The 22,221-nt window shown below is 47.3% G+C and overlaps 1 protein-coding gene and 1 non-coding gene across 5 annotated transcripts in view; both read left to right on the forward strand.

Annotated features, from left to right (window-relative positions):
• The first annotated feature begins 444 nt into the window (after positions 1-444).
• On the forward strand, positions 445-550 carry LOC132487246 (U6 spliceosomal RNA). Its single transcript, XR_009531544.1, has one exon. It is a non-coding gene; the product is annotated as a U6 spliceosomal RNA (small nuclear RNA).
• Positions 551-7,314: 6,764 nt separating this feature from the next.
• Positions 7,315-22,221, forward strand: part of NSD1 (nuclear receptor binding SET domain protein 1) — a 132,815-nt gene continuing 117,908 nt past the window's right edge. Inside the window, exons 1-2 of one of the 4 annotated variants that reach the window (XM_060094867.1) lie at positions 7,315-7,388; positions 8,831-9,774. In XM_060094867.1, coding sequence (XP_059950850.1) covers positions 8,848-9,774 — 927 coding nt within the window. In that variant the 5' untranslated portion in view covers positions 7,315-7,388; positions 8,831-8,847. Of the gene's footprint in view, positions 7,389-7,537; positions 7,704-7,788; positions 7,982-8,830; positions 9,775-22,221 lie in introns of those variants that run through there. The other 3 variants (XM_060094865.1, XM_060094866.1, XM_060094868.1) reach the window with 3 other exon arrangements.

Genomic DNA, 22,221 nt, shown 5'->3' on the forward strand with positions numbered 1-22,221 from the left:
ACACAGATACATGTTTTCCAGTCATGGTTTTTGCCTAAGGTCTTCACCTGGGGGATGTGAAGACTTTCCAGATTGTTCCAAGCATAGTTGGAGTTAAGGGTACAAATTCCCAGACCTTTAACTTCCATCTGAACTCCTTGATCTGCCTGAGAAAACACCTCTCTCTAGTTCTTTCAGATGGCTTCCCACTCATGAGAGAAAAGCCACATCTCACCCAGATGAATCTCCCTGAATGGGCACCTCTGGAGAGGAAGGTGCTGGAGAGCCCTCAGAGCTTCCCAAGGACTTACTTCACCCAGTAAACTCAGGGCAAGGCTTTGGCCTTGTCTGTCAGTCCTAGAATTAGAACCCAGCAGGGGGATGGTTGTCATGGGGAGGCATATTAACATGCTGGTTTTAATTGAGAAGTGGAGTCAAATCTTTTCCGATTGAAAGTCAGTCTGAGTGCTGCTTCAGCAACACGTATACTAAAATTGGAACACTACAGAGAAGATTAGCATGGCCTTTGTGCAAGGATGATATGCAAATTCATAAAGCATTCCATATTCTTATATTAAAAAAAAAGTCAGTCAGTTGGCTGAGGGATTTGATGATGGGGCCTGGTTTTGGCATTTCAGGCACATGAGAGACGTTTTCTATAAATTGATAGAGTTGAATCTACAGCCCCAAGGTTTTGATTAAGATATATTTAAAGCACACATATAGTACACCAAAAATTATATTATTTGCAATATATGACTTAAAATTAGATACCGACTTTCAAAGATGAGTGGATATATACATATTCTCTTGAAATTATTTTCTTATAAATTTATTTACTTATTTATTTTTGGCTGCGTTGGGTCTCTGTTGCTGCATGCGGGCTTTCTCTAGTTGCAGCGAGCGGGGGCTACTCTTTGTTGCAGTGCGTGGGCTTCTCGTTGCGGTGTCTTCTCTTGTTGTGGAGCACGGGCTCTAGGCATGCGGGCTTCAATAGTTGTGGCACGTGGGCTCAGTAGTTGTGGCGCACGGGCTTAGTTGCTCCGCGGCATGTGGGATCTTCCCCGACCAGGGCTCGAACCCGTGTCCCCTGCATTGGCAGGCAGATTCTCAACCACTGTGCCACCAGGGAAGCCCCTTTTGAAATTCTTTAAAGGGGTACTTGATCAAAAAATTTGGAAAACTGGGCAGTCCAGTGGTTAAGACTCCGCACTTCCACTGCAGGGGGCCCAGGTTTGATCCCTGGTTGGGGAACTAAGATCACTCATGCTGCTCCGCATGGCCAAAAAAAATGGAAGACCATCCACTTTACTAAACCCTTACCCCAGAGTCTCATTCCTGCCTTTATATTACCTGACCTCCTTTTAGTATTTATTGAATGACTACTGGGTATAAACTCTGAGCCACCCCATCACTTGCCAGAGCAGGACCTTTTATAGACATTGCTTCTTTCTCAGCCTCTGTTTTCATCTGTAAAATAGGATAATATCCTCTTCTTGCAGGGAGAAGATGGGTGGTTGGGTGTAAAATGGTAACCCTTAGGCAGGCAGAAGGTAGAGCCACTCTTCTGGCCACAGGCTGCAGACCTCCCCCTTCCTCTGACTGCATCCCCCCAGAGCCCAGCATTCTTCAACTTGCCCTTCTTCCCCTGGGAATCAGTATGTTCAGAAATGCTCCTCTGGAGGCTAAGGGTACATCTGAAAAATCAAGTGCCCAAAGAAGGAGAGGTTTGGGGTGGGGGAGGGAAGACTGACCTGTTGGGCTGGGAAGACTGGTGGCATCTGAAGGAGGTGTCTTGTGAGTAGCTGCTCTGTGCAGGCCCTGCCTACATTCACATATTTAATCTGCACAACCACCCCATTTGTGAGGCTCAGGGAGAGGAAGGGACTTGCTGGTAAGTGGCCCTAGCTGCAATTTGAACCGACATCTATCTAACTCCAGATCCTATAGGCTCTCTTACACTTTCTGAAAGTGTTGTCTGGCACAGAGACTTGTGTGTTCCCCAAACATCCCTGAATCCTTTTAGGGATGGTTTTGCACAATCATTTAGTCCACAATTTGAGCTATAATTCTTTTGTCTTTTGGAGACACAGATTTAGAGAAGAGGGGAGGGGATAGATGAAGCATTAGGAAATGTTTCCCCAGCACTTACTCTGATCCTCACAGTCCTGGGCTTGGTCACTGGAGGTCAGAGAAGCATATGCGCTCTGTCTTGTATAAGGGGCTCACCAACTGGCTGGGACCAGAAATGTAAAGCCAATAGTTACTGCAGGGGCTCATTCAGGAAAAAATGACTGCCTGTAAGGGTGGAATAAGGGGAGACTGCCAGGAGAAGGAATCTTCTAAACTGGGCCCTGAAGGATGAGTAGGAGTTTGCATGACAGGGGAAAAGGCAGAGTGACCAGCATGAGTGCAGGCTGGATGGGATGTGGGCTGTCCTGGCACAGTGAGTATACTGGGCAGCCGGGGAAGTGATGAGGGCAGGAGGGCAGGGATTAGTGGCCACTACACACAGGGCTTTCAAAAAAGAGTGTTTGAGAGACAGAACGGTTGAAGGTGAAAATTTGAGTCCCTGGGGTGGGGGCTAGGGCTGGGGCTACAGGGTCAGATTAGCTGACAGAAACCTGGCATTTTGGGTAGGAAGGAAACTACTGGAGGGCTGCATGGCTTCAAATGTGGCCAAACCTTCCTCGATCTTAAGTTCCTGATCCAGTTCTGGGGAAACCACTCGGTGAGAGAGAAAGAAAACAATTCTTGGACCCATCACAGGGTGTTCACCAGATTAGTTTGGGACTAATCACCAAAGGCCTCCAAACCTGGCTGTTTCATCAGAAAGCAGATGCTGCTCCTGTCCAGTGAGGATGAAGAGCTTGCACTGGGAGTTGGGGTTGGGAGTTGACTTTGAATAAGTCACGCTTCCTATCTGGAATATGGGGCTAACAAGAGTGCCCATCTCAGGATTAAATGAGAGAGTGTCTTACAGAGTAGCTGGCACAGAAGAGAAGCCACTGTTATTGTAACCTAACAGTCCTAGCATATCCCAAGGCAAGGCCCTTGTGTTTCTAGAGGAGGTATCAACCTCTTCTGGACACTGCTGGCAGAGTGAGCTTTCAACTGCACAAATGAGATTCTTAACCTGCTTCTTAACCTTCCATGGCTCCCTGCTGCCTTCCAGATAAAGCCTGAATTCTTTAACTTGACCAAGAAAGCCCTCCACTGTCAGGCCCTTGTGGCTTTCCCCATCTTCATCTGAGGCCTCTTATTGCACTCATCACCTCTACTGCTCCTGCCATGCACTACCCTCTGGTCACACTGAACTGTGGTCAATTCCTCCAAAGCCCGGTATTTCTCTGGGCTCTTCTGCTGGAATCTCTAGCTCATCCCCTCCTTTCCAAACTCTTCCTGTGAGTCCTTCTGGACTCCCTCTGGATGTCACTTCTGTGGAAGACCTTCCCTGACTGTCCCTGAGGCCACCCCAGCTCCCCCAGCACCTCTGGCTTCTCTCTCAGTACTCAGCTCTCTACCTAGTTACTTCTTCTCTGCCTTTCCCACAAGGCTCTGAGGGGGAGCTCAATAACTATCTGCTGAATTAATGAATGAAAGGGGGGCAGTTGTAAGAAAAAAGAAGTACACTGGTGGAATGTCTCGACAGGTATCTCTTTCAGCAGGTTAGGAGTAACAGTAATTTACAGATGAAGAAACTGAGGCTAAGGTAATCTCACTTTGCCTGCCACCCAAATTCCTGAGCACCTGTGGGCAAGACACTGTGCTGGGCCTTCTCACAGACAGTATCTGGAAGGTGTGCTGGCTAAGAGCAAGGGATGTGAGGCTGATCACACCAGGTGACAGGACTCTGAGACCTTGCAGAAGGGCTTAATCTTTTGGACCTCATTTCTTCACAGGGCTGCTAAAGGGTTAAAGGAACTCATGTGTGTCAAGTGCCCAGCATGGTGTCCAGTACACAGCATAGACTCAGAGAGTAGTTTTTGACGCTAATCTCTGTCTTAAGGATGGGAGGCACAGGCCCAGAAAAGTTCCCTGTGCTGAGACAAGGAGGGCTGGCCACAGCCAGCTCTATCCCTTCTTCCCCCACTTCAGAAGCCAGTGTCCTTGTGAGAATATTGGGTCCTGTGGGTTCCCTCAGCCCAGATCTGGCACACATGAGGTGCTTGGCCAGTGCCTGCTGGATGGGGAGGCTCCAGTGGGGACTGCTGTGAATGAGACCTCTGCAGCCGTATTCCACTCTAGGAGGCAGGAAGGGACACTTGAGTCATTCCAGGAAAGTCCAAGAGATTTTCTCTGGGATTCCAGTCTTTTTCCCGAGACCATCAGTAAGCTGTTCATCCCCAGCTGCCTGTCCCCCTTTAGCCCCTACTCCTATTCCGTGGGGTCTGGGAGGTTGGAGAGCAGGGTTCCTATAGGGCAGGCATGTGCAGAGGTCAGCCCTGGGGGGAACCACTATCCCGGCCCCTCTTCACACCTTAGCACCTTTATTTAACTGTTTCTTCCTAAGGCCTGGGGCTTCCTAAGGCAGGCATCTCATCCTTTGTTTACCCAGTACCCAGCAATACTGCCTGGAATGCAGGAAATGGTTACTGAATGAAGCGGTGAAACACATTTCAGCATTCATCAAGTGCTTAGTCTGTATAGGCCCCTAACACTTACTTTCACCTTGCAGGATCCTCACAGCCACCCTGTGCATTGGAAGCCACAGGTGAGGAAACTGAGGCCTGGGGCTGTTAATAGACTGGCTCAAGGCCATACAGTGGCAGCTCACAGGCCCTCAGGATAGTCGTGGGAAAGTAAAGGGTTGAGAGTAACCTTAATGAATTGGGGCAAACTGGCAGGGGGTAACTGTCAGTCAGAAATGATTGGCTCAAGTTATTAGGTGTGAAGAAGGAACCAGTCAGAGCTCCCCCACTGAACTGCCTAGAAGGGATTAGCAGGAGTCACTCCTTAGTAGAACAAAGGGCAGGTCCCTGTAGGCAGTACCCTGGGGTGTAGACCCAGCTCTTCTCTGTCTGGTCCTAGCACACAGAACACTGCCAACCTGATTTCGCACCTGGGAACAGTCAGGGTGCCTCATTCTCTTCAACAGAAGGAGGCCCTCTGAGGTCACAGTGCTCCCCTCGACACTCTGGTTCCAGGGGCCACCTTCCTTCGAGACAGCCTGCTGCTCTCTTGGCAGGGACGGCATCCCAGCACTTAGGTGTGGTAAGGACCTGTTGTGTATCTCCTTGGCTGGTCTGTGGGCCTTGGAGGGCAGGAGGCTAAGGGTATCCTGAGCTCCAAGCCAACTGGGGCCAGTTTTGGGGTGAAGGTTGGAGAAGGCTGAAGGATGAAATCTAGGGAGCTCCGCGCCAAAGCCAATACCGCGCAGAGCAACGCCAAAAGTGGCCTTTCTCCCAGGTGGGCTCACGGTTAACAGATAGAAGGATGGCGGGTAAACACTCCACTGGGGCAATAATTATGCACATTTACTAAGCCCTGGGAGGAATGGTAGTCACGTGGCTCTCGAGGGCGGCGCCCTCAGCTTTGAGATGGAGTTAACTCTAATCACAGAAGGCTTTCTGGAGGAGGCGGAATTTTTATGGCGGTCGATTGTGGTTTTCTCTGAACAGCGAGGATGAGCTTAGCACTCTAGGGACCAGATAGGTCCGGAGGTGAGCTTTTTGTCGGGGAGCAAGCCCGGGGCGGGGGTCGGAGTTGGATCGGATTAGGGGAAGGGCCTGGGGGGGGTTGGCGTCGCGGGGTCAGGTTGTTTGGGTTCCCCCGCTTGCCTTCACGTTGTCTTTTGTGATTGGACGCGCTGCAGCCGCGCTAGGCCGGTGCTGCGGGGCCCCGGGCACTGGGTGCAGGCCTCGAGGTGCCAGGCGCCCGGGAGCAGAGCGCCCCAGGCCAGGGATTAGCCCAGCAGGCTTAGCGGGGCCAGCCCGGCGGTCCGCCCTCCCAGCGCTGTTCCGCCGGGGTCCCGATGCCCAGCCCGCAGGGGTGAGGCGCGCGCTCCCCGGGGAGCAGGGCTGCTGAGAAGGCGGCCTGCGCCGGGCGGAGGTGGCACGAGAGGGCCATCTGCCTGGGTGCAGAGAACTGCAGCGTCCGCGGTGCGAAGCGCGACCCCTCCGGGCCCCCAGCTCGCGTCCACTGCCCCGCGCGCACTCACCTACTGACGCCCGCCCGCGCCCCCGGCCCAAGTCCCAGTGCCAGGCCCAGACCCGGACTAGGCGCGGGAGGCGGTGCAGGGATTGATTAGTGGACCCCTCCCCCAGCACTCCCCTCGCCCCGCCCGAGGCTGCGAGGACCCCTGGGCCCGGGGGTAGTGAGGGAGCTTCGTCCCCGCGGTGCCCGGGCTGGGGACTCGATCTCACTGGGCGGGGGCCGCACCGCGGCAGGCCGAGGTGCGGGCGCGCTGTCAGACTGCTGCCCGGCTCGGGTGCGGGGGGGGGGTGGGCTCAGCGCGGGGGTCGCCCGGCCTCATCCCCCCTGCCGAGGCCACGGCTGGGCGGGCAGTGCCCGGGCCGGTAACCCGACCCGACCCAGCTCCCGGGAGCCGCTCACCCCGCACGGCCGGGCAGGGGGAGGGAGAGGAATGGGGGGGAGGGGGAAGGGAAGGGGTGGTGGGTGAGGGGCTGTGGGGACCGCTGGGCCGAGTCCCCGGCCTGTCTGCGCTGCTCTAGGGTGGCTGCCTTTGGTGCCTGGACGAGCCAGCCCCCTGCCTCGCGGGCGTCGGGCCTGCGGCAGGAGGGAGCCCTGGGGCTGTACAGGCTTGGCTCGGGGAGGCAGACCCGAGCTGCTGCCTCCATTTTGTTTCCTGCTCAGCTTGGTCTGTAGTGGTGGTGGTGTGGGCTTGGGGTGCGGCCGGGCAGGGGGTTCACCTGCGGCCGCGCCTGCTCGGGGTTTGAGGCCTCGAAGACCCCAGCCCCAGCCCCCAGGTGAGCCCCGCGGTAGGAGGGAGGTTGCCTTGGCCTCGGGCCGAGCGGAGCGGGCTGAGGGCAGGTGCCCAGTGGATGGGGAACCAGGGCTGTAACCTAAGATGGAGGCCGGGACTGACGCGGGCCCGAGCGGGGCTGGCGGGGCGGTCGGACAGGCCTCAGCCCGGCCAGGTGCCGCCGGGGCTGGGGCTCGAGACCGGTAGGGTGCTGGAACCGTGTGCAGCCCGGGGCCGGCGCAGCTCCCTGAGGTAGGTGAGGGGATCGGAGTGCCACCCACGACGCCCGCAGGCCCCGACACTCCGAGGAGGCGCGCGAGGCCCCTGGGGAGCCCGCCTCAGGCCCCGCCCGGGCAGCCGGGCCGGCCCGTAGGCCCGTGCCGCGAGCTGGCGCGCAGGGGGAGGGGAGGGGGCGGCAGCGGCGGCTCCGCTGATTGGGCGGCGCGCTCGCGAGCCCGACTTCACCCGCCCTGAACCCCGAAGAGTGAGGCAAAGGAGCGCGCGCCGTGGGGGAAGGGGTGCGCGCGCACTCGGGGCCCCAGCCGCACGCGGGCCGGCGCGAGGCGCTCGGTCGCTCGCGCCGCCGCGGGGGCGCGCGCGGTGGGGGTGTGAGGAGGAGGAGGCGGCGGCGGAATAGGCCGGGGCAGGTCGCATTCGCTGCCTTCTACCCTGAAGAGAGACGCGGGGGGAGGGGGGTGCGGCGAGCGGCTCCGCGCTTTCCCCACCGCTCCGCTCGCGCCCCAGTGTAATGAGGGTCACCCCCTCCCCCCAGCCGGCCCGGGAGGGGGCGCGGGGCACGGTAACTAGTGCGCTGGGGTGGGCGGCGGGCAGGCGCGAGCGGAGGGGGGAGGCGGCCGGGCGGGGAAGATGGTGGTGGCCGTGAGGTGAGGGGCGCGGGGGAGGGCCGGGCGCGGCACAGGGTTGGTGGCCGGCGGCGTTGCAGCCGCAGGCCCCCTCCCCCTCCATCACTACCAGCCGGGCTCAGGCCTAGCCGGCCGGGACGCCGCGAACTTCCTCCCCGCGCGGCCAGTGCCCCGCCGGCCTCCCGCGCGCACCTCGGCCTCCGCCTCCCTTCAGGTAGCCGGCTGGGGGGCACGGGGCCGGCTGCCCTCCTGCAGCAAACTTTGCTTGGTGCTGAATATTGATGAGTGAGATCGGCTCGGCCAGGAGGTGCTGCCGGCGCTGCGGGAAGGAGCGCGGCCCGGGCAGGCGGCGGCGGCGTCGGCAGCAGCCATGTTTGTCAAGCTGTAGCAGCTGCTGCTGCCCTGACTCGGCTTCACTGGCTGCCTCCGTTTCTCCCCCTGCCGCGTTCCAGCCTCTGGGCCCTGCAGCCGTGGACCGAGCAGGCCTGCAGTCAGAAAGGCGAGCTTCGGGGTGCACCCGCTTCGGCCGACTCGCCTGCGGCCAGAGCACGGCCGCTGGAAAGGCTCCGGCGCCGGCTGGGGCGCAGGGTGCAGCGCTATTGTGACCGCTGCGCCCGAGCGAGCCAGAAAGGATGGGGGGGATAACCTTTTTGTGCAGCGTCCCGGAGCCCCCCTCGAACCCTACAGCCCCCTCCCTTCGGGAGATCCGGCCACAGGACCCCCAGCGGGGGAATGGAAGGACTATTGCTGTTTGAGATTTGGAAATTTCTACTGCCAAAGGGATTTTAATTTTAGATCAGCCCAACTGTCCACCAGTCTGCAGTGCAGAAAAAAGGGACGGCTGTTTCCATGTGGCAAGATCTGCCTATCTCCGGGAAGATGGAGTTTGCGGAGTCTCTCCGAGGCCATTTTTCCATCGTCAGCTGGGGAACTTTTTCCGCCCATGGAAGTGCAGTAGAACTAGGCTTCGAGGCCACTAGGCCTCGAAAAGTGGCTGCCATTTTGAAGATAAGAGTCAAATGGCCTATTAACTCAGATTAATTGCTGTGTTTTTGGATTCCAGGTTGATGCTGGCCCAGGATGGATCAGACCTGTGAACTACCTAGAAGAAATTGTCTGCTGCCCTTTTCCAATCCAGTGAATTTAGATGCCCCTGAAGACAAGGACAGCCCTTTCGGTAATGGTCAATCCAATTTTTCTGAGCCACTTAATGGGTGTACTATGCAGTTATCGACTGCCAGTGGAACATCCCAAAATGCTTATGGACAAGATTCTCCATCTTGTTACATTCCACTGCGGAGACTACAGGATTTGGCCTCCATGATCAATGTAGAGTATTTAAATGGGTCTGCTGATGGATCAGAATCCTTTCAAGACCCTGAAAAAAGTGATTCAAGAGCTCAGTCGCCAATTGTTTGCACTTCCTTGAGTCCTGGTGGTCCAACAGCACTTGCTATGAAACAGGAACCCTCTTGTAATAACTCCCCTGAACTCCAGGTAAAAGTAACAAAGACTATCAAGAATGGCTTTCTGCACTTTGAGAATTTTACTTGTGTGGACGATGCAGATGTAGATTCTGAAATGGACCCAGAACAGCCAGTCACAGAGGATGAGAGTATAGAGGAGATCTTTGAGGAAACTCAGACCAATGCCACCTGCAATTATGAGCCTAAATCAGAGAATGGTGTAGACGTGGCCATGGGAAATGAACAAGACAGCACACCAGACAGTAGACACGGTGCAGTCAAATCGCCATTCTTGCCATTAGCTCCTCAAACTGAAACACAGAAAAATAAGCAAAGAAATGAAGTGGACGGCAGCAATGAAAAAGCAGCCCTTCTCCCAGCCCCCCTTTCACTAGGAGATACAACCATTACCATAGAAGAGCAATTAAACTCAATAAATTTATCTTTTCAGGATGATCCAGACTCCAGTACCAGTACATTAGGAAACATGCTAGAATTACCTGGAACTTCATCATCATCTACTTCACAGGAATTGCCATTTGTAAGCAGTTTTTGGTACAACTTAAATATATACATAAATGTATATATACAGGCAACTTAAAGGGAAACTATAAAAACCAATTATAACGAATTGGTTTTTTGTTGTTTATCAGTTCACAGATGAAAGCCTGTTGCTAATGATAAGCTCTTTGGGGAAATTTTACTTTGATTTAAAAAATCTTCTATTATATGAGTTTGGTTCTTTTTTGATTTTTCCCAGTTAACTCTCCATTGAGGACTGGCTAAGAGTTAAACTTTAAGGGCATTTGATTGAGTTCAGATTTAAATGTTCAAGATGGAGGTATACATTTGTTTAGCTTTTTCTTTTTTAAGTGAGCTTGGCTTTGGCTTGCTGGTATCATGAGTACAGGTGAACCAGTTAATTACCTGGAGTCCTGTTTCTGCATTGCATAAGGCATGGCTTATATTTTTAGTTGATGGGGTGACTTTTGCTGCAGGTTGAAGTGCATTTGGGGTAAACATTCAGAGTAGCTAAGATGAGAAGGCCTTCTTGGACATCAGTCAGAATTTAAATTGGGCTGATTTTCCTGAACTACCTGTTGTACAGCATCCTATGCTTCAGGTAACTACCACCATTAAAACCTTTCCGAGTTTTAAATTTTGAAGTGTATATAAATGTGTGGTATGGGTGTATGTGTATAGAAATGGAAAAAAAATGTAATTTGAGTTACTCATTAATGCTACATACTATTGTTAGATTGTGGTAAATGATAAAGTTTTTTTAAAAGTTTGATCTTACGCAGAATTTTTTGACTCTTCCTAGTTAGCTAAATGATCAGTTGACTTCTCTTAGCCTCAGTTTAATCACCTTTAAAATCTGATTGTTTTAACTTGATTGTTAAAAGATTCCTTTCAGCTTTAAATATTTGATTCTGATTTTGTTTCTGTCCAGACACATTGTCATGGTCACCTGTAATGTCACCAAAGAGGATCCCATTTCCTCCCAACATACTGCTGAAATACTATGTAAAGATTTAAAAATCAGAAAATTTTATGGTGTGTGATGATAGTTGAGTGCATTAAACATTCATTTTACTGTATAGCCCTTCTGTTCTTTAAAGTTAGAGTGAGAATGTGGGTGTGTCACTTTTGTTTCTGTTGATTCATATCTTAAATATGCTTTAGTACTCCTTGATTTTTTAGCTTGCAGTTGCAGATGTAAAAAATTGGTTTTTGTAGTAATCTAGAGTCTGTATTGTCCGAGGTATTTTTCAGGGTGGATAGGCTGTATTGGCAGCCTATTGGCAGCTCAGACAAATCCTTCTTCGTGGGTTCACATTGAAATTTATTTTACATGTATATAGTTTTGTCTTTTTAACTACATAAAAAAACTTAGATCTGAAGGTGGAGATACATGTTTCTCTAGAAGCATACAAATATAAATGTAAATCTATGTGCTTATCAAAGAAATGTCAGTGGAGTATAGGTTCTATTAAAAACAATTGAAAATACTGGAGCCTATAGAAAGTATGTTATGCATCTAAAATGAGAGTTAACAAACTTGTATAAATGTAGAAAAACTTTTTTCAGGTAGAAAATCTAAATTGCTCAAAGATTATGGACCTGAAGAAGCAAGTATCTTTATTCTTTTTTTTGCCCCCCTCCCCACCCCCGACTGCTGCTCGTGGCTTGCGAGAGCTTAGTTCCCGGACCAGGGACTGAACCCGGGCCATGGCAGTGAAAGCGCCAAGTCCTAACCACTGGACCGCCAGGGAATTCCCATCTTTATTCTTTCATTCCGGTTGTAGATGAAATCTGTTGCTTTGATTTTCGCCTTTGACGTGTGTGTATATATATATATTTTGCCTTTGATATTTTTTAACTGAGGATTTAAAGTGAAGTCAATCTCAAAATGCAAATGTAGTTGAACAATAAGCCTGGGAAAGGTGTAATTAAAAATAATTCTATATAGCCACACACTGTTGATGTTTTGAGACTATTCACAGTTGATTGGTTGATGCAGCAGGTGCTTACTCTGTATTAGATCCTGTGCTCAGGGCTAGAAATGAGAAAATCTTTTGCAAATGCTATTTGTCTTTTTTTCTGTCTGTAATATTGTGATAGAATGAGATTCTCCTGGCGAGATTAAGAGTAGTTATTAGGGTTTTAAGCCCTCTGTCTGGAATTAGGGAAAGACACATAATTCAGCATCATATTGCCAGTTGTTTTGTACAACTAGCTATCAGCAGACTTTGCCTCCTGTCATAAATGAGCAGCCTCTTCAGTTTACCTTCATGGTCTTCAGTTTTTTCTGTGTACAGTGATGTGAAATGGTTGTCATTACAGTTAACAATCCTGACCTGGTGCTTTTATATTTAATTGGGTTGATACTGTCTAGTTTCTGCCTATGTACATATACAATGTACAGTGCTTTGTACATTGTAGATAATTGAAAAAAATCTTCAAGGAAGGTTGGTCCCCAGAGCTCCAAGCTAAAGCAGTCAATAACTTACATGTTATTAAGTGCTTTGGTCTGTATTATCTTATTGGGTCTTCATAGCCTTGTAGTAAAAACAGATGTCGTAGAAGACATAGATCAACCTTGAAGGCACTTGACGTTATTGGAGACAAGACTGAAACCCTTGAAACCATAGAATTATCTGAGTACTCTTGGTTTTCTTTAGTGACTTTTGAAGGCTCTGACACTCTTGCCTGGGCCTGAAGTAACTCATGGTTTTCTCACTAGGCTCATTGCAGCAGTTGTTTGTTTGCTACTCTTCCTCACTTAGATATTTTATGGAGATAAATATGAATAGAGTTAATTTATGCTATGGTGGTATTCATGAATTTTGGGATCCTCAAAGTTCTTAGGATGTAGCCAGCCTCCAGGATGGTCTGACATACATTTTATATTAGTGATCCTCTTTATCTAAAGAAGACTGCTAAAAATGAATACACTCAAAATGAGGACTAAAATTTCATAAGTAAATAAGGAGAAAAAGGTTTATTTAGGATTTTATATTGAAAAGTAAAATTAAGAATTATAAAAGTAAGTTTTATTTATTTATTTTTGAAAAGACACTTATATTTCTTTTTTAAAAATATTATTATTTATTTATTTATTTTTGGCCGCCTTGGGTCTTCGTTGCTGCGAGCGGGGGCTACTCTTCTTGCGGTGTGCGGGCTTCTTATTGCGGTGGCTTCTCTTGTTGCAGAGCACGGGCTCTAGGCACGTGGGCTTCAGTAGTTGTGGCACGTGGGCTCAGTAGTTGTGGCTCGTGGGCTCTAAAGCGCAGGCTCAGTAGTTGTGGCACACGGGCTTAGTTGCTCCGCAGCATGTGGGATCTTCGTGGACCAGGGCTCGAACCCGTGTCCCCTGCATTGGCAGGCGGATTCCCAACCACTGCGCCACCAGGGAAGTCCTTAAAAGTAAGTTTTAAACCTTTATCAAAATTTTGATTATGGGACTTCCCTGGTGGTCCAGTGGCTAAGACTCCGTGCTCCCAATGCAGGGGGCCTGGGTTTGATCCCTGACTAGATCCCACATGCTGCAACTAAGAGCCCGCTCACGGCAACGAAGGTCCCATGTGCTTCAACTAAGACCTGGTGCAGCCAAATAAATAAATACTAAAAAAAAATTTTTTTTATTATGATGGCAACTATTTGTTATAATAAGGCAAGAATCAAATAGATTTTTAAAAATTTTGTCCAGCAAAATTGTACCATAGGAGATGGCATACTTTATTTTGCTTCATTTTCTCATTATGGTCATAAGGAGGATAAATTTTTAAAAATATTTAAGGACTTAATCAGTCTTACTGAGGTTTTCGTTTTAAGAATATCCATTATGGAAAATTTCAGGTGTATATCGAAAAAAGAGAAAATAGTTGAATTTCCATGTACTCCCCACCTAGCTTCAAGAATTACTGATATTGGGACTTCCCTGGTGGATCAGTGGTTAAGACTCCATGCTTCCGCTGCAGGGGGTAAGGTTCGATCCCTGGTTGGGGAAGTTACACATCCCGCGAGGTGCAGCTACTCCTCTCCCCCTGCAATAAAAAAGAATCACTGATATTTTGCCAGTCTTGTTCTATCCTCTCTCCACTGTGTCATTCACTAACATTTCTTAACCCTTTGATGTTCATATCACTCTTTGAAGCTCCTGTCCTGTATCCTTATCAGTTGTCACTTGTTTACTTGTTGACCTAGATCAACTTTTCCTTGCCTGTAATTGGGGTGATTCTTCTTTATTATTTACATTGACTTTAAGGAACACAGCATCTTTTTGCTAGATTTGTTTGCAATTTTACCTTGTAATTGATTTGCAATGTAATACTAGTTAGTGCTTCATTAGGTAGTGACAGACAGTGTACTGTGCATGGGATGGATGTTTGAATAGAGACTTTTTCTTGGCCACTTAAAAATAGATATCTTGGGACTTCCCTGGTGGTCCAGTGGTTAAGAATCCAAACTTCCATTGTAGGGGGCATGGGTTCGATCCCTGGTTGGGGAACTAAGATCCCGCATGCTGCGTGGTGCGGCCAAAAAAAAAAAAAGATATCTTGGTGTTGTAACAATATCCCCCCTGTACAATCTTGGAGATCGAAAAAATACAAACCACACCCTGTACTAAGTTCTGTGCTATGGATGTTTACGTGGTTAAGGAGATCAATGGAGAGATGAATGAAACTTAGAGCTTCAAGGAAGCAGTGGGACTTGAATTGGTCTTGACTGGGTTAGGTTTGGTTAGGTTTAGAAGGGTACTTTGGATAAAGAGAACTAAATGAACATAGTATTTTCAGAAGGTTGGGTAGGATGGGTGTCCTCAGGTAATAAGGCCTAGAAATCCAGACTGTGGCATTTGGTATTGATGTGATAGGAACAGGGATCCAGTGAGCAATTTCAGCTGAGAAGTGATTTGATGAAATCTGTGTTTGGAAGACTTTGGCTAGGAGAGAGTAGAGGCAATGTTAGGATGTAGGAGTCACTGCAGTAGTAATTAAAAATTAGAATTGATCAGAGTCAGTAGTAGAAAGAAAGGGGGTAAGTCCAAAAGATTATTTCAGAGGAGGGAAAATTGGCAGCCCTTTTAGGGTTGCCTGGATTGGAGGCAGAATTGGAGCCTGGATTGGAGGAATGAAGGAAAGAGATAAGTGCAGACGATGGTCTTGTCTTGTTGGTGCCTGAGACAAAAATGATTCCTCAGGGGCTTTCTCCTCTTCCCTTCTCATCATCCCAGCAATTCTCTACTCCTTCCTTTTCTGTCTCCACACGTCTCAGTTTCTGCTCTTTATCTGACTCTGTCCTTGCTGGAGGCCCTGGTTTTTATTCATTACTCTTTCCTCTTTCCCTCTGGGATCTTTATTCTCAACCTTCACTGCATCACTTTTTCTGCCTAAAAACAGAATGACAGCTTCCTATTCTAAAGGAATCTTCCTTTATCCTGTAACCTCTCCGATTATCTTTCCTCTTTACTCTCACTGTTGTGGCCTCTCTCTTTACTGGTGAATTTCCTGAAAAAGTTGTCTACTTTGTTTACGTCTCCTTAAGCTCTGTGAATGGGCTTCTGTACTCTTGAAACTGTTCTTTTCAGAGTCACAAATGACACCTCCATACTTAGCCTACTAGATGTGCAGCATTTTGACCACGACTCCCTTTTTTTTTTTTTTGCGGTACGTGGGCCTCTCACTGCTGTGGCCTCTCCCGTTGCGGAGCCCAGGCTCCGGACACTCAGGCCCAGCGACCACGGCTCACAAGCCCAGCCACTCCGCGGCATGTGGGATCTTCCCAGACCGGGGCACGAACCCGTGTCCCCTGCATCGGCAGGCGGACTCTCAGCCACTGCACCACCAGGGAAGCCCTTTATATATATATTTTTAAGAAAATTCTATAGTTCTGTAAGGACATATTCCAGATGTCCCTGGTTTTACTTGTACTTGTTTGTGTGTATTTACTATGTTAAGTTCTCTGCATTTTTATCGCCTGCATGGGTTTGTATGTGCACTACCACACTCAAGATGTTGAATGGTTTCAATGCCACAAGGATATCTTCTGTGGCCCTTTTATATCACACCCATCTTCTTCCTGGCAGTTCCTCCTCCAACTTTTGCCAACTACTAACCTGTCCTTTGTTTCTAAAATTTTGTCATTTCAAAAATGTCTGTAAATGGAATCATGCAGTATATATAGCCTTTTGGGATTGGGTTTTTTTCACTTAAGATTCCCTGGAGAGTCATCCAAGTTGTTGAGTATATCAATATTTTATACTTTTTTATTACTAAGTAGTATTCCGTGATACATATCTACCACAGTTTGTTTTACCATTCACCTGCTGAAGGACATCTGGGTTTATTCTAGCTTTTGGCTATTAGAAGTAAACGTGCTGTGAACATTCATATACAGGTTTTGTGTGAACATAAGTTTTCATTTCTCTGGGATAAATGCCCAAGAGTACCATTGCTGAATCATATGGTACTGCATGTTTACTTTTATAAGAAACTGCCAAGCTGATTTCCAGAGTAACTGTACTATTTACATTCTCACCAGTAGTGTATGAGTGATCCAGTTTCTTTTCCTCCTCACCATGATTTAGTGTTTTCACTATTTTTGTTTCAACCATTTTGATAGTTATGTAATGATATCTCATTATGGTTTTTGTTTTTAATTTATTTATTTTACTTACTTTCTTTTTTGGCTGTGTTGTGTCTTCATTGCTGCACACAGGCTTTCTTTAGTTGCAGTGAGCTGGGGCTTCTCTTATTGCGGAACACAGGCTCTAGGCATGCGGGCTTCAGTAGTTGTGGCTTGTGGGCTCTAGAGCGCAGGCTCAGTAGTTGTGCACAGGCTTAACTGCTCTGCGGCATGTGGGATCTTCCCGGACCAGGGCTCGAACCCGTGTCCCCTGCATTGACAGGCAGATTCTTAACCACTGTGCCACCAGGGAAGCCCTCATTATGGTTTTTATTTGCATTTCCCTGATAGCTAATGATGTTGAACGTCTTTTTGTGTGTTTATTTCCCATCTGTATATCCTCTCTGGTGAAATATATTCATGTCTTTCGCCCATTTTCTAATTGGATTGTTTGATTCTTTTTGTTTGTTTGTTTGTTTTTTTGCGGTACGCGGGCCTCTCACTGTTGTGGCCTCTCCCGTTGCGGAGCACAGGCTCTGGACGCGCAGGCTCAGCGGCCATGGCTCACGGGCCCAGCCGCTCTGCGGCATGCGGGATCTTCCCAGACCGGGGCACGAACCCATGTCCCCTGCATTGGCAGGCGGACTCTCAACCACTGCGCCACCAGGGAAGCCCGGATTGTTTGATTTTAATTGTTGAGTTTTGAGAGTTCTTTATGTATTCTAGATGATCTACATTGTTTATAATGCCTGTATACAAGTCATACTTTTTAAGTATTGTTTCTACTTTTAGATTACTTATTAAAGAAACAATAAAATCATATAAACTTGTGGTTTCCCCTTAATAAATTGGAACAGATTTTAGTGTTTGTTACTGTTATTAGGTGAAATTACTTTATTAAGGCCTCTAAAGTTCTTTTCACATGTCCAGTGACCTTACATAAAATATCAATACCATAGTACTGTGTTAAAGATTGCTGGAAGGATAAAATCCATTTTGGAGGATGAACAATTATATTTACACATTAGATTAAATTAAAAATAATTACTGATTATATGATATCCCCTCATATACCAGGCAGAATCTGAAGGTAGTCTTTCTTTGTAAATTACTGAGGGTATATTCCTCTTGGCATCTCTAATTTCTCTTGAGGCTGTAATTGGAGCTGTTGGGGATCCCTGGTGAAAGTCGGCGATGTTCAAGTTTTATCTATACCCAGTAAAAATAATAGACATCAGTGCCATGCTAATTGTTATTGGAATTTTATATCCAGAGGCATTTTTTTAACATTTCAGTTGGTTCAATGGACAATGTATTGAATCTAATCAGCATATGAAGAAAAAACACTTCCACCATGCCATGATCTGTAAAGAATTGCAGAGCAGTTGTTGAGAGGTAATACAGTTCTACATTTGAAGTGCTTCCTTTTTTTTTTTTTTTAAACATAGTAGAGCTTTGAGGCAGAAGTGTTATAGTGCAGGTAATTAAACCACTGAAATTAGTTCTTTGGTGGAGCAGATATTAGAGTTTTAAGTAAAGTCTTGGTAGGTACCTTATTAATTTCATAGTAATGTCTGTGGAATTATTTCCTAAGGATAAACTGCTGGTAGGGGAATTATCAGGGCAATGGGTTAAATTTTTTGTCTCAGATGTACCTACTTCTGTATGGCTTTCCAAAAGGAGTGTACCATTTCACACAGTTCTAAATAGTGGATATACGAGTACAGCATTTTCCTCCCTTTGACAGCATGCCAACTTTGATAGCATTGATGTTTTAAGTTTTTTATTTCATTAAATAGGTGCATACTTCTGCAAGTTTGATTTAATTAATACAACTTTATTGTTGAAAATGATTTCTTTGTTTCTTGTTTGTATGTCTCCTGTGGCCTTTGCTGTCCATATCCTTTGCTGACTTATCTGTCTGGATTGTAGTGTTTTATAGCTATTATCCTTTTATCTTACAGACATAAATATTTCTTCTCAATCTGCTTTTCATTTTAGTTAATTTTCTATAGTTGTAGAGTCGAAGTTTCATTTTTCATGTATCCAGATCTGTTTGGAGTAGTTTCTTTTATTGATTCGAAGCTTCTATATGTTCGATAAACCAACTTTACACACTTGTAAAAATTTGAAGAAATTCTGTCTGCTGCAGCCTTAAATTGATCTAATAGGGATTTTATTTTAATATCCAGCACTATGCTGATGATAATTTTTATAGAGTCTTTAATTTTCTTTTTGAAAACAAATTCTTATAGCTGTGGAAGGAATGTTTCCCTTTGTATTAGTTATCTTTTTAAAAAAAATATTTATTTATTTGGCGGAGCTGGGTCTTAGTTGCGGCACCAGGATCTTTTCTAGTTGTGGCATGCAGTCTCTTAGTTGCGGCATGTGAGATCTAGTTCCCTGACCAGGGATCGAACCCAGGCCCCCTGCATTGGGAGTGCGGAGTCTTAACCACTGGACCACCAGGGAAATCCTGTATTAGTTATCTCTTCTGCCTAACAAATTACCCTCAAACTGAGCAGTCTAAAATAATAAGCATTTCTCTCACACAGGGTTAGGAATCAGGGGGTGGCTTAGCTGGATGGTTCTGGCTCAGTCTCTCACGAGATTACAAGCAAGATGTCCATCACTGCTGCACTCATCTGAAGGCTGTAGGATCCTTGTCCAGTATGGCTCACTCATATCGCTGTTGGCTGAGGGAGGCCTCGGTTCCTTGCTATGTGCGCCTCTCCATAGGGCTGCTCACAGTATGTAGCTGGCTTCCCCCAGAGTGAGTTGTCCAAGAGAGGAGAGACCTAGCAAGGAGATCCAAGGAGATACAATGTGGGAGGGGAATACCCTGAAGTGTGGATCACTAGGGGCCATCTAGGGCAACTGGTTACCACGCCCACCCAATAAGAAATAAGTAGCTTTAATTAAAGGAGAAAGCTTCAGTATACAAAGTAGTGACACTTTAAAAAACGTATTTATTTATTTACTTATTATTTATTTATTTATTTATGGCTGTGCCGGGTCTTAGTTTTGGCATGCAGGAACTTTAATTGTGGCATGAGGACTCTTACTTGCGGCATTTGAACTCTTAGTTGTGGCATGCATGTGGGATCTAGTTCCCTGACCAGGGATTGAACCTGGGCCCCTTGCATTGGGAGCATGGAATCTTACCCACTGGACCACCAGGGAAGCCCCATTAACTTTTTTTTTTTTTCTTTTTTTTTTTTTGCGGTACGCGGGCCTCTCACTGTTATGGCCTCTCCCGTTGCAGAGCACAGGCTCCGGACGTGCAGGCTCAGCGGCCATGGCTCACGGGCCTAGCCGCTCCGCGGCATGTGGGATCTTCCCGGACCGGCGCACTAACCCGTGTCTCCTGCATCGGCAGGTGGACTCTCAACCACTGCGCCACCAGGGAAGCCCGCCCCATTAACTTTTTATTTTTATTTTATTTATTTTTCTTTATAAATTTATTTATTTATTTATTGGCTGCATTGGGTCTTCGTTGCTGTGTGTGGGCTTTCTCTAGTTGCAGTGAGTGGGGGCTACTCTTTGTTGTGGTGCACGGGCTTCTCATTGCAGTGGCTTCTCCTGTTGTGGAGCACAGGCTCTAGGTATGTGGGCTTCAGTAGTTGTGGCTCACGGGCTCTAGAGCTCACGCTCAGTAGTTGTGGCTCATGGGCTTAGTTGCTCTGCGGCATGTGGGATCTTCCCGGACCAGTGCTCGAACCTGTGTCCCCTGCACTGGCAGGTGGATTCTTTTTTGTTTTTTGTTTTTTTGCAGTATGCGGGCCTCTCACTGTTGTGGCCTCTCCCGTTGCGGAGCGCAGGCTCAGCGGCCATGGCTCACGGGCCCAGCCGCTCCGCAGCATGTGGGATCCTCCCGGACCAGGGCACGAACCTGCGTCCCCTGCATTGGCAGGTGGATTCTTAACCACAGCGCCACCAGGGAAGTCCTATTTTTAATTTTGATAACATATACATAGCATAAAATTTACCATTCTAACTTTTGTGTTTTTTGGCCGTGCCATGTGGCTTGTGGGATCTCAGATCCCTGACCAGGGATTGAACCCAGGGCCATGGCCGTGAAAGTCCGGCATCCTAACCACTAGGCCACCAGGGAACTCTCCATCCTAACTCTTTTGATGTGTACAGTTAAATAACATGAAGTGTGATCACATTTCGTGCAACCATTCTCCAGAACTCTTTCCATCATAGAAAACTTACCAATTGAACAACTTGCCACTTCCCCTTCCTCCCAGCCCCTGGTGACCACCATTCTGCTTTCTGTCTCTGAATCTTGACTGCTCTGAACACCTCATGTAGAATTATACAGTATTTATCTTTTTTTGATTGCCTTATTTTACTTAATGTAATGTCCTCAAGAGTTCACCCATGTTGTAGCCCGTGTCAGAATTTTCTTCCTTTTTAAAGATATTCTGCTGTATACCACATTTTCTTTATCCATTTATCAGTCGATGGCCACCTTTTGGCTATTGTGAATAATGCTGATATGAAGATAGGTGTACAAATACCTCGTCTGGATTCAGTGGGGATTTCTCTTTTTTTTGGGGTGCATCATGCAGCTTGTGGGATCTTAGTTTCTCACCCAGGGATTGAGTCTGTGCCTTCAGCAGTGAAAGTGTGGAGTCCCAACCCCACGGGGCTGTTTAACATTTTGAGGAACAGGCAGACTGTTTTTGCACAGTGGCTACACCATTTTACAGTTGTGATTTCTTCATATTCTTGCCAACACTTGCTTTTTTTTTTTTTTTAAGCCATCCTGGTGAGTGTTACATGTTATCTCATTGTGGTTTTGATTTATATTTCCCTGATGATGTTGAGCATCCATTTATGTACTTTTTGGACATTTGTATAGCTACTTTGGAGTCTGTGTTGTAAATCCTTTGCATATTTTTTAAAAATTGGGCTTTTTTATTGTTGAGTTGTAGTTCCTTATATATTCTGGATTAAGCCCCTTATCAGATATGATTTGCAAATATTTTCTTCCATTCTGTGGGTTTTTTCATTTTCTTTTTCTTTTTTTCTTTTTTTTTTTTTTTTTTGCGGTACGCGGGCCTCTCACTGTTGTGGCCTCTCCCATTGTGGAGCACAGGCTCCGGACACACAGGCTCAGCGGCCATGGCTCACGGGCCCAGCCGCTCCGCGGCATGTGGGATCTTCCCGGACCGGGGCACGAACCCGTGTCCCCTGCATCGGCAGGCGGACTCTGAACCACTGCGCCACCAGGGAAGCCCCTTTCATTTTCTTGATGGTATCCTTGAAGCACAAAATTTGTTTTGTTTTCTTGTTTTTTAAATGTTTTTGTATTTGGCCATGCCGTGCAGCTTGTGGGATCCTAGTTCCCTGTTCAGGGATCGAACCCTGGCCCTCAGCAGTGAAAGCACAGAGTCCACTGGACTGCCAGGGACATTCCAAAGGTTTTTAATCTTGATGAAGTCCAATATATCTGTTTTTTTTCTTTGCCTTGTGGTGTCATAACTAAGAATCCATTGCCTAATTCAAGATGAAGAAGATTTACTCTTATGTTTTCTCTTAAAAGTTATGTTCTTACCTTTTACACTTAGGTCTTTGATGCATTTTGAATTTTTGTGAGGTAGGGGCCAAACATCTTTTGCATGTGGGTACCCAGTTGTCCCAGCACCATTTGTTGAAAAGACTGTTATTTCTCTATTGACTGGTCTTGGCACCCCTGTTGAAAACAGATATAGATTTATCTCTGGGCTCTTAGTTCTGTCGATTTATATGTCTATCCTTTTTTTTTTTTAAAGATTTTTTTATTTATTTCGCTACACCGAGTCTTAGGTGTGGCACGTGAGATCTTTATTGTCGTGTGTGGAATCTT

This window comes from Mesoplodon densirostris, chromosome 3 (genome assembly GCF_025265405.1).
Source record: "Mesoplodon densirostris isolate mMesDen1 chromosome 3, mMesDen1 primary haplotype, whole genome shotgun sequence".
Classification (NCBI taxonomy): domain Eukaryota; kingdom Metazoa; phylum Chordata; class Mammalia; order Artiodactyla; family Ziphiidae; genus Mesoplodon; species Mesoplodon densirostris.